The 13,002-nt window shown below is 38.3% G+C and overlaps 1 protein-coding gene across 3 annotated transcripts in view; it reads right to left on the reverse strand.

Annotated features, from left to right (window-relative positions):
* sept4b (septin 4b) overlaps window positions 1-13,002 on the reverse strand; it is a 40,360-nt gene that overhangs the window by 26,850 nt on the left and 508 nt on the right. For 2 of the 3 annotated variants that reach the window (XM_026377630.1, XM_026377613.1), the window contains exon 2: window positions 9,644-9,660. In XM_026377630.1, the coding sequence (XP_026233415.1) occupies window positions 9,644-9,660 (17 nt within the window). The remainder of the gene's footprint in view (window positions 1-9,643; window positions 9,661-13,002) is intronic. The other variant, XM_026377622.1, reaches the window with a different exon arrangement.

A 13,002-nucleotide genomic window follows, 5' to 3' on the forward strand; every position in this document is an offset into this window, starting at 1 on the left:
TTTTCTTAACTTATGCTATCACCTGACTCCAATTAGCTTTTTTGAGGTTTATTATTTATTTTATTTTTATGTATTTAATTTATTATTAAGGGTTCACATACTTTTGCACTGTGAGGTTTTTCTAATTTTTCTCGAGAAACATGAAGAATCATAATTATTTTTTGTTTAGCCACATTGTATTTGTTAATATTCTTAGGTCCTAGGTGAAGGTCAGATCATGTTTTGTGATAAAAAATAATGCATAAAACCATGAAATTCCAAAAGGTTCACAGTTTTTTTTGCCATGCTATGTTAACTTTTTGTGATGCAGAGACTATTATTCATGCTGTTATTGCTTCCCGCCTCGATTGTTGCAACAGCCTATTCTCCGGACTTCACCAAAAAGACTTAAACCAACTTCAAATTGTCCAGAACTCAGCTACCTGACTCCTAACTAGACACAGAAAGGAATATTAATTTAAATAAAATATTTTATTGATTACATTTAAAGCCCTACATAGCCTGGCTCCAGTCTACAACCTCAGATCTTTAAATTTCATTTAGTCCTCAATGTCATCTGACATCCTCAGGCAGTAGAAGTCTATCTGTACCAAGATCAAGGTTAAGATCAAAGGGGAACAGAGCCTTTTCAATCATGGCTCCAAAACTCTGGAATGATCAGGCTGAGTCATTGTCGTTAAATTTTTTAGCAAATTGCCTTTTTGAAGCCTTTTTGTATGTGATATGCTTGTGCTAGCGTTGACAGTTTTAACCTCTTTTTTATTTTATTGTGAAAAAATTGGGTTTGATTTTATTTTTAATTTAAATTTAAAATTTAAATTTTCTGTTTTTACTGTACAGCACTTTGTACTCTGTTTTGATAAGTGCTTTATTTATAAAGCTATAATAATAATAATAATTATTATTATTATAAGCGTTTTTTTTAAGTCCTAAACTTTAAGTGGACTGCCTGAAAGGAAGTGCCCACTCACTAGTTGTGAATACTCCACACTATTTCCTGCTGTATTCACACCTGGGCTCACATGGAAATTACGCGGATTATTTACTAGGGGGCTTGCAGGCTAAGTCCAGGTAAACTCAGAGCTGAATAACTTAGATGCATTCTGACATGCAGCTCACCTGGGAAAAGTCTGGAGTTCAGGGTGTCAGTGCATGTGTGAAAGCAGATTTTGTTTTTTATGGTTTTGCTAGCAAACCAAGGAGCTGATCCTGCATCAGTAAAGTGAATAACGGGACTTACAATATTATCCCCTATCCCATCGCTAATTGGAAGCTAAACTGTACTTCCAGTTCCTCTGGCATTTTAAAGATACTGCTCCAGCTCAACTTATCTTCTTATGAACTCTTCTGAAGAAACAATATGAAGGTATGAGATAATACAATAATCCCTGTTAAAAACACCTAATACATTTACTATCAAAAATAGAGTAACTTCTATTCAGCAAATTTAATATGCAATACTTACAGACATGATTGCATATGTCTTTTTTCTGGGCTCCAAAACTTTGTTTCTAATATTGAGGGAATATCCAGAGCTAGGGGCATATTCTGTGTATGGGGAACAAAACAGAATGAAACAATCTGTAATAAATAAATAAATAAAGGAAAGAAGGTAGTACACTGGCACAGCTATAAAAGCAGACTGAATAAAAAGAAATAAACAATAATGAATAAAAGGACTTAGGTAGTGTAGTTGACACAGTTATTACAGCAGCAATAAATCATAATCAGATTGGAATCTTACTAAGACTTAAACGTACACTCTTCATGTTGTATGCGAGGAAGATTAGTTTGTTCACGTTCTCTGGTAAAAGTGAACTTCTCTCATCTTGTTTACGATGTAACAGCCTAGGAATGCACTCTAAAAGTTAAGGTGTATTTCCATGTTTTATTAGTGCAATAGAAATTAAATTATTACTGATATGTTTTAGTAAACCAAACACTGTACTTCTATAGATTTTAGGGAAAGTTACAACAAAACAATAAAAACAAATACTAGATAAAGAAAGTTCTAAATAAGCATTGCCAGTGTGTATCACCCCATAAAGAGTTGCCCGTGGCAACCTGTTAATCTTCTACAACAACCGGATGTTTTTCTTGTTTCCTTACAATGACCAGGAGTCTAAAAAGAGACTGAAAGAGGTTTTAAAACTGTAAAAATAAGGAAGTCATTAGCTGCTCATGGTGCTTAAATACTAAGCACAGCTCCATAAAGCAGTCAGTAATGGGCAACCATGTTGTGTGTCTTCTTAACCTTTGAAGATACACAGACATACACACACATCATATGATGTGCATCTGTAATTAAAATGACCTCACAAGGAGAATCAGTAAATGTGTGAGTATGTGGTTTCCTGTTGGGCTGCATGGCCAGCCAGAGTTTGAAAAACTCAATTTAAAAGGACCATAACTGTAAATACACTTAACTTAAAATAGAAATTAAAGTACAAGTAAAAAATATGTTTGTGACTTTATTTTATTGGTAATAACCTACATTTGATAGGAAACAGGAGCTTGATATCTGAATCAGCTGTGTTTCATAGCAGATGTTAGTTGTCTTTTATGAATGAAAGAAGCATGATCCAACAACAGAAATCTGGTCTTTAACTCCCAGACCTTCTGTGGTGTGCTGAGCGGACTGACTAAAAGTAAACATCCACTTACTCGCTTTGAATACTCCAGACTATTACCTGCTGTGTTCCCAACTAGGCTCACTTGGACATTACGTGGGCATTGTACTAGGGGCGTCGCAGGACAAATTCTGGGTAATCTCTAAGCTGAATAATATGGACGTTTGCGTTCTCACAAGCAGCTCACTAAGGTAAAGTCTGGACATGTTCAGGGTGCTAGTGCATGTGTGAAAGAAGCTGTAAGATTTGCAGAGCACTATCACATATGACAAAGAAAATTATCAAATTCTCACATTTTTGATGCTGGCACTAGGGAATGTCTGCCATTTTTGCTAATGTAATCATCCAAGTTTTGCGCCTTATTTACAAATCCTTAGCTCCTTATAAAGATTGATAACAAGAAGTTTATGACACAATAAATAACGTTACTCTGACAAATGATTACTTTATATTATACAGCAGAATATAGTGTCTCTCACTATCAACAGACATCTATATGTTGCTGTAAAATACGGTATAATAAAATATATTAGATTTATATAGTATTGCATACCTGCCTTTAGGTTAAGACACTTGACAATGAGAGTGGTCACACATGGAAAGAGACTGGTATAAAGAAGGAACCTGGTGTGGTTTGAACCCCTGGATAATAGGGAAGGCAACATACCACACGTATCCAAGTGTGTTTCTGTGGAGGTTAAAGAGAGAAAGCCTGAAGTAGATTTGAAACTATTTTAGACATATGATGGTGCTTCTTTGTGCACTGAAAGACAAAGTGGGAGCACATAAAAGGGGAGAAGAGAGGTAAAATGGGAAAGCAGGCATCGAGGGAGGCAGAAGCCACGTGTCTCCTCTTTGATCCGTCAATAAAACGCATATGTTGTGGTGTTCACCCAGTTCATATGGTCCCAATTCTCACAGTTACACACTACAGACACTTCCGTTCCAATACTCAACATTTGCAACACTACCATTTTTAAAGGCCTAATCCCAAAGCACTTCATCTTCAAAAGTATTTAGCACACTACAGAGGAGCTACCTTGAAGTCTCATGACTCAAAACAAACCATTACCTTGACTGAAATGTCACGGAGCAAAAGGAAACCAATCAATACCCAGAGGTGAGCAGAGAAGTATTTGACCTGATTTTGTTTCAAGACACCTTGTTTAAATTGGAATTACAAACATAAAGAAGAGTCTAAATAGATAAGCTTAATGCAGATTTCAAACATGCTGTTGTGATCTCCAAAAGAGAACAGACTGATGTGCCAAGAAAGATGAAAGACAATGTATCACATATAGTGACAGGCTATTCAGAAGGAGCAGATGAGATCACAACTCATTCTCAGCATCACCTGGATATTATCTGCCAAGGATATTGTACACAGTGCCAATTCACTGTGTACTTCACAATGACTGGATATCAAATATACTAAATATGTTTCCAGATGAAGAAAAAGAACAGAATACAATTCCCATAAAACCACTCAAATAATAGTAAATGTTTACTAAACTGTGGTGTGTCAGTGCTGTGGTTATGGCTTCAGTGTCTGATTTCAAAAAGGCTGGCTGGGGAGCAATATGGATTGAGTCACACACATGCACAGACACTTGTTACTCACACTGAGCGAGCAGCTATTCAGCGTGTTTGTGTAGTGTCTAACTGGTGCACTTGGGGTCTCCTGCTTAGATTGGAAATATGGTCCGGAGATCTGTGAACTTAAGGGAATAGCAGATTTAAAAGGCCATTCTAAACAATAAAGGCACTTAAAATGGTTGATTAACTCACTCACACCTATTTTCTCTTTCCCTATTGCTAAACAATTTTCCTTAAATCCAAATTACAGTAACATTCCCTAAATACATTGGTTGTGTCTTTAACTCCCAGCCTCTCTACTTTCCTCCATCTATCATCGTGTCACAGCATGCTAACACATTCCATGCTTTACTTACACCCAAGTGCTTAAATCTGATACCACCATCTGTGTGTGTTTTGTCTGTGTGTGCCTGCTGGTTCTGTCGATACTGATGGTGCAAATGAAAGACTACAGTAGGCTGGGCAATCAACCTTGTATTCCCGCTGGTGCTTTATCATTTTGATTTGGTCAAAGATCCCACTGGTTGCTACTTCTATGAGATGCTGTCAGACCTCATGTCTTTCCTTATTATTTACACTGTCTACATTTTACTCTGTTATTTTTCTTATACTCATGCTTTACTTAACAACATTCAATATTTCCTTTTCCTATCTCCCACCATTATATCCAATTAATATCCATTGCAGGAGTTTTTTCCTAATTTTTATCCACTAGCAGACTACTACTATCAAGATACACGTTTAATTTACTCCAGGGAGGCTAATCATCATTTTCTACATCCCCTGTTGTCAAACTGATCTCCACCATCTCTCCTGATCCTCCTTTTGGCTTTTGTGGCATTTCCTATAGCCATCCTGCAGCATAATGAGAGCATCATGGGATGGGAAGTGTTTTCTTAAGGGGAATAGTGGGTGTTACAGCTGAGGAGCATTCTGGTTCTGGACTCAGAACTGTCATCTAATCTGTACGCATTAGCACGTATACATGCAGCCTTAAGCACCTACGGCTATCTTCATAAGATGCCGCACTTATGTAAAGTTCTATCTTAAGAACAAAACATAACTGAAGGCTATGGCAGTAATCACCTGCTCTTGATTGGTTACCAATAAATGGATAAAATGGTGAATAAATATGCAAGTTGGCATTTGAAAAAAAAACACGTGAGACTTACACTGAGTTAACCTAAATGATATCCCTATGTTACATTTAAACATATTTACAATATGTTTGCCAGCATTATTTCACCACATAAACAGTTGTCTTTTTATCTGCAGATGTAGCGGCACATAAAAAACATGAAACACTCTCAAATAAAAGAACAGTATGTAGCTTTTCTGCTGCTCAAACTTGAGTGACTGTCTTAATATGGTATTTGCCTAATGTGTATCTGTGTCTTTACAGTGCCTGCATTTAGAATAAACTGTTTGACTTTACTCCCAAGACCACTAAGATTAGATCAAGGCATCTTGGCATCTTGCCCAGGCTACTGTCCATCCTAACAAACATCAGCCTGGTTGATGCACTGTTCATGCTGTATGGAGTTTATTAAATATTGGAAATTGAACGAAAAGAAAACTCCAGAGTTCAGCTTTCACTTGCACTTCACATGCAGAGAATGTTTTGCTTCATTATACTGTAGGTTTTACATGTCTTACATGGTTTACATGATGAAAGTGAATTAACACCATGACTAGAATTTGTGAAAACATTTTTTATTTATTTAAGTTTATTTTTGCCTACTGGTGGTAAAGCTGATATCTGTATGTCTTGTGCTGTGAAAAATCCTTTGTCGTGTACTATGGACATTCAACAGGATGAATTAGACCAGGACCTTATGGATTATAGTCACCAAATACTATACTGCATTATGGCTTGATTTATACACACACACACAACTATACAGTGAATGCATCCTTGCATGTACATATATATTAATAGTCTGATTCCAGACAGATTAGGCATGACTGCACATTGAAAACTGGAGGAATTTGAGAGTTGTCCCATGGGGGGTCAGCGGGTAGGAATTAATCCTGTAAATACATAATTGTGTGATGTGACCACATAATCTCAGTGTGCCAAAAAATAAAAATATAAAACCACGCTAGACATGCACACTTAAATGTGATGGCAAGTCATGCTGTCAACTCCATGAGTGCACCACTGAGCCAAATATAAAAATTGTGAATTATGTATTTTCCAAGACAATCCTTGGATGGAGAATTCCAAGACTGTCAAGGATCAGCTGCAGCATAGCACATTTTATGCTCATGGAGTGAAGGTGGTTTATGCCTATTAATTGTGGTGGTCAAACCACTTTAATAACTGCTGCAATGGCCCTAACACCTGCCCCAATTTCTCCCAGAAATAAAGCTAATAATCCTTGGTGGAACAGGGTGGCACTCTCTTGTGCAGCTGTAGCATATTGTGCATTGCTAACTGAGTTCTGGGATCTTGGTGGGGGCCATGGGAACTGGGCTGAGATTATTTATAGTGGTGGGGGCTTGGCTGAGGCCACTTCTATGAGGCTTTAGAGGAATGTCTAAGGTCGCCCTCTGACCAAAACTTCTGCAGAATGCTGAAACTAGGGGTTGGGGGGCTAGGTTGAGCTGACGTGGGACAACTGCAGACAGCCAATTAGGCTGAGGGTCTGCTGAGCAGGCCCAGCAGGAACAGGAAGGAAGTGGTGAGCTCAGGAAGTTGAGATGTCAGTGGAGGACCAAATAGGGCAATTCAGAGCATAGGAAGGCTGCTACGTTGTGCTGTAGCCTTAAATCACTTATCTTTTATAAAGTTATTCCAACAGTAAAATATATAGATTAATATGCATGTTTTCTTTGGTAAAGTACTGTATGTTGGTGCTGAGCATATCTAAAACTCAGCGCTTTAGGACAGGTCTTTGTAATAATATTAACAACGGGGTAGCAGCTAAACGTACTCATCAATAATTCTATAATTGTACTGTTGTGACATGACAAAATATCTGTTGTGTAAGAAAGGCTATTGAATAGCATTATATTGCATTGTTTTATATACTGTATGCATTGTCTAATAGAGACAGGGAAAATTGCCTTATAATGCAACTTTTCTTCCTGGCACATACCAAAGAATACTGAACACATGATGCACTAACAGCAAATCCCTCTTCAAGCACTCATCTTTCACCATCTCAGTATTGTTGTCTTATGACAGCCTCATATTCAGTACAGTGTTGCGTGCCTGCTCCCTAACACAATTGTTTGCCCTTCCATCAAACGGAGAAAGCCAGGGGGGCTGCCTGTCAAAGCCAAACCCACCGGCTAAAACCCCACCTCTACACACTCAGTGTCTACATCATCACTGTGCCATCACATAGTGAATTTCACTACATGGTTAGAGAATAAAGCCCACACACACTTCACCCAGTGCAGATTTATACAAAATGATGGGTCAGATTTCACTGATGAATGACACACCACTCTCTCTCATTGAAGAGCTCACAGAGTAGAGTGGCACTACTGATGATGTGTGGATTCAGTGAGATAATGGAATGGATGATTACTGCACAAGCTACAGTATAATGGTAACATTTGATACCGTGTGGTGATTAAGATTCATGTGATAATAAACATAACTAGTCACTCTATGTAACTCTATGTAAAAGAGAGAGAGACCTTGGAATAACATCTGTGTTGATTCCTCCTCATTTAACATAAAATATGTTAAATAGAGAAGTGAACATACTGTTAGTAAACATCATCAGATTTTGTTGCACACCCATCATTCGGTATTCCCCTGGCTTTAGATACTTGCAATGTTTTATCTGCAATAATATGTAGTGTATTTGTTTCTTCAACAATAAAATGTCCGTCAGTAGACAGACGGGTGTGGTGAGCATATCTGCACATTCTGCCTTTCCAGTTTGCGAATGAATGCAATGAGCACACACATACTGGCAGTGACAGCAAATGAGAAAAACAGACATAGCTACAGGGGAAATGGAGAAAGGGGAAAACCAGCACTCATTGCAGTATCTAGCTAGGTAATGGGCTAATAATGTATAGACTGTCTACATTTGTAAGCAGTGGCAAGAAGCAACCAAAGACACGGGAAGCTAATGGCTAGCTGAGTAAAAGCCACAGAGGAATGCACCATGTGAGTGTGTGTCTCAAGAAAGACAACCATCCCCTACTCTGTGCTTCCCTGTGCACAACTGGCACTGCCCAAGAACAGTGACATGGTTCTGTGTCTGCATATGTGTGTGTGTGAGTGCATGTGTTTGAGGTTTGGTGGCATTTTTAGGCTAACAAAAGAAGCCACACTCAGCCTCATGCTCACCACACCCCAGAGCCCTGAGTGGTTTACAGCCATGGGGTGTGGACCTCAAGGGAAAGGCACTTCACTTATGTCAACCTGCACTGAATGATCACTTTTGCCAAATAGATACATTGTGTTTGCTGAGAATCACAACAGGTGTGGTTTGAAGAGCAGCGACAAGATTTAGGTAGACATCTGCTTATTCAGTCACGTATTGAGTGAAAGATGTGCCAAACAATGAGAAGTCACAAGTAAACATCACCCAGCCGAGAGCCAGCAGCAGCCTCTGGGCCTGGGGACAGATGTTGACAGTTTCCTCACAAGGTGTCCCCACCGTCAATGTAAACTGCAGCTTAGTTACAAATGCTTGGAATGCTGCTGAGGAAGGAACCACGGTGTATCACACCCATTCAGACCTACACCTCATCACCCATCTGTGAACAGTTTAGGCTTGAAAACAAACACATTTTCATCTCCACTCTGCCAGGCCAAACACAGCTGTGGGGGTTTGCGATGCAGACATGGAGTAGAAGAGAAAGAAGAAGGAAGGAGTCAGTTCTGACACAAAGGTGACAGGCTGCTGGCTACTGGAAAGGTGATAACAGATGACCAACATCACTCTGAATGAAACTATATATGCTGCAGGAGAGCTGCTGACTCTGCTGACAGTTGAGCAGAAAAGGCAACTTTAATGTATAAAACGGATAAAGTGAAACTCAGAGAAAGCAGCAGACACACGAACAAAACAAACACACAACAGATTCTTAGTTGTTGCTTTTCAAGACAAGGAACAAGAAAGTCTGGGCTTTGTGAAAACACCTATTCTGATGCATTCTGAAGCACAGGCAAACAGACTTACACAAACTCAGAGTAATCACAGCAGAAATTACAAGATCAATTTGTGCAGTGTACAGAAAACATTTGACAAATGCATAATTATAACATTTCAGATGCTGTGACTTTTCAACTATTTTAAAACTAATGCAAACCAACACTAAAAATTGACAACAAATCCAGAATAAACAGCTGTGAGTAAAATCATCATCACCAAATTACTATGTCCTCATTTTGGACATTGAGGCCAAATCTCCCTTCACCAATTTATATTAAGCAGAAAACTCACATTTCTTACCTCATCGTCTGGTGAGAAGAGGATGATTTTTTTTCAGAAATCCACATTCAACAGAGGCCAAACACATAGGAGAAGAACAGAGGCGCAATGTCAGCATGTTGAACAAATCTCCCAAGAAAATAACAACACTGTATAAGGCATCAATCACATGGACCGACGAGGTAAATTAATATTTAAGCAAATAAGATGTTACTCTTACAATCTGAGAGACAAATGATTGTTGCTGACGATATGGTAACTTTTTTGTGGCACTCACATAGTATTTGACACCTAAATCATCTAGTTTTAGTACTTGCCTCACATCATGATATTATTCAAGTGATTGTGCTGTGTTGTCAGTAGGCCTACAATTTATTTTGGAATTTTACATAGAACAAATCCTAATTTAAATATATGGCTTTCTTGAGACCATATTAACAAGGCTGAAACAAAGGTATTTAAAGTAAATTAATCAGCTATGACTGACCTTTCTTATTAACAAAAGCTACCATGTGAAAATATCTGTTAAAAAAAAAGTTATATGAAAGTTTCTTTTTTGTTCTTGTGTTGTCATATGAATGTTTCTAGCATCAAGTTTAATCTTCACAATGCCAGGGCCTGGGTGTTTTTAAGATTTACAAGAGACAGTTACAACATCAGTCATTTGGCTGTAGTTTGCAGTAATAGATTAAATTTTTGCTGAACAATTTAGAAAACTCCATTTTCCATACAAAGCAAACACCCTGCTGATGCCTTGCTTCAGGAGTGTGGCATGCTAAGTAATGACACTGGCACATGTCTCAAAGTCTGGCACTTTCCCATTAGTCAGCCTCTACAGTAATTAGTCAAGAGCAGACGCTGGTCCAAATTATTCATGATGTTTGCCATTTACTGATGCCTTCAGTTCTTAGGAGGTAAAACCAGTCTAACCTGTGTTGCAAATACTGACTTACTACTTAAAACCTGGGACTATTACTGCCTGTAAGCTCACAGAGTAGACTGTGATGAGATGCAGGTGAGGGGACTGAAATATCATTCTTGCCCCAGCCACCATTGACAAGCAAATCAGGAAGAGTAAAAATTATACAGCTGAATGGCAATGCTCTAGTAGTACCTGCATATGGACAATATATAATGCATGAGTTAAATGCTGCTCTTTAAAACCAAATACACTATGCATCACTCCAGATGCACTTTGAGTGAAACTACTGTAGTAGGATGACACACAGATAAGACTGTTGACAGAGCAAACAAATGAACAGATAAATTAAACACCCACAACCACTTAGAGCACAAAACATCTTATTACAATGATGTAGAATATGTGATCAATGTTAAATTGCTATAATGGCTACTTGCTTGACTTGTTATTTTTCCTTGTGGTTCTTCTATTGACCTTTGTGTAAAGGTCTTTCACCAGTGATGATGTCAGTGCAGCTACAGATAGCAGTGAAGATGGTAGCATCTCTCCATAAGGCTTTCCCCGAGGAATGTTAGACACTGCTGACTGTGCCACCCATCCATACCACTTACTTTCCTACTGGGCGCCTTTCAAAATTAGACTTTGTTTTTAACTGAGTCTAGCCTGATCTTGCCTTGTGTAGAAAATAAATGGGTTGCTTTCTTGGCTAAATAGTTTATGGGCTCTCTTAATAAGGCAGGTCTAGTTCCAACTAAAGTTATGACAAGTCAGTTTGGTTTAATGGGTTGCAAGGTTTTTTTTTTATCCCTTGGTTTATGTATGCCAACAGTTCTGCAAAGAAATGTCACTAAACACATTTAGAAAAGACATGAAACTGTCATAAGTAACATATGAAGGTCAGACATGGAAGAACTAACATTTGAACTTGTCACCCAGATGTTAACTTAGTGCAGACATGTTAAAGGTGAATCTTTGGGCATGCAGTTCCATTTACTGTTTGATAAAGGCGACTTGCCATAAAAGAAATACATTTTAATGCACACATTGTTTTAAAATGTCTGTTTTATTGTGTATTATGAGGTACTGCATAGTTTCTGGTTAAACCAATGCAATAATGTATTTTATATTTAGATCTATTTCTGTCTATGAATACCACAGTAGCAATAAAGAAAAGGGCAGCAGCTGGATACAGAAAGGACAAATTGAAAGCTTCTACAACTGATTTTTGAGAACTGACGTTAAGTCTCAACTCATATGGAAAATCAGCACCATTACTGTCCACAGTTTCAGAGAGACAGAAATTTCATTATGACTTTAAACTTCAGTTCTCTACACAATAGCGGTAGAGATCTTACATAGAAATACCATCTTTACACATATTAAAGAGCCTTGTGAGATGCATACAAACTCAGAGCTAACACAATTTACAAACATGAAAAGATGCAGGTGATCTGTGCTTGAAACTTGGAATTAAATGTCAGACAGAGTGCATACTCTGGACTGGGTAGGTGTATAAAAAGAAAGATTAATAAATCTATAAGCCAATATAAGCTCTACTGTACGTCATGTTGGTGTATATGTCCAAGAGTCCACAATCTGCACTGAGCATAACAAAGGACAAAAAAAATATTGGTCAGGCCATGGACAGATAATGAGTAAATGGGTCTGTGGGCACAAACAGGTACAGCCCAGCACATGATACAATGATTTGTAATATTGTCATATTATTTGTAGTCATGTTGTGTAATTTTTCGTTCACCATTACTCCCAATTTGATAATTAAAATCTCTTTCTGGTCAGTTTGTGCATCTTTCTGTTTCCTTTTTTGTTGATTTAACTCTTTTGCTCCTCCTTGACTTTCAAACCAAATTATATACACTTATTTTATAGAGAGGCTCTGAACCTGAGCTACTGGGCATGTGTCCATCCATGGAGCTGTCAGCATAATTTATTAGAAACAATTTTGATCATCTATTAATTTTTAAGCCGAATTTTTTTTAACCTTTCAAGCTATACCTGAGACCAAAAATGAAGGCTATAAAAATCCCTCACTGGTCTAAGTTTGTTGGCACAACACACCGAGCCAGAATTGCTTGTTTGACGACTGCTGTTAAGCAAACTGAGTCTTTGCGGGATGCAAACCTTGGCACGTCCTCCATCCCGCTGCAGCCCTCGGTTTATCGGTGCTGTCCAGCTGGATCTTCGTGGTCCAGGAATAGTTTAGTGCGGCGAGTCTCGGTACCGCTCTTGCATAACTACAGAATTACAGTGTGCTGCTGCTGCTGCTGCTGCTGCTGCTGCGTCCCGACTGGAGCTCAGAGCCAGGCTTTTCAGGGATTTTGTTTAGCAGAACGAAATGTACCCTGTGCCCGATAAAGTGTTATTTCTCTGCACCTACATTAAACCCTGTAGTAGACCTATTATCTTCGGTTTCTAAAGCTGAATAACG

This window comes from Anabas testudineus, chromosome 13, assembly GCF_900324465.2.
Source record: "Anabas testudineus chromosome 13, fAnaTes1.2, whole genome shotgun sequence".
NCBI lineage: Eukaryota > Metazoa > Chordata > Actinopteri > Anabantiformes > Anabantidae > Anabas > Anabas testudineus.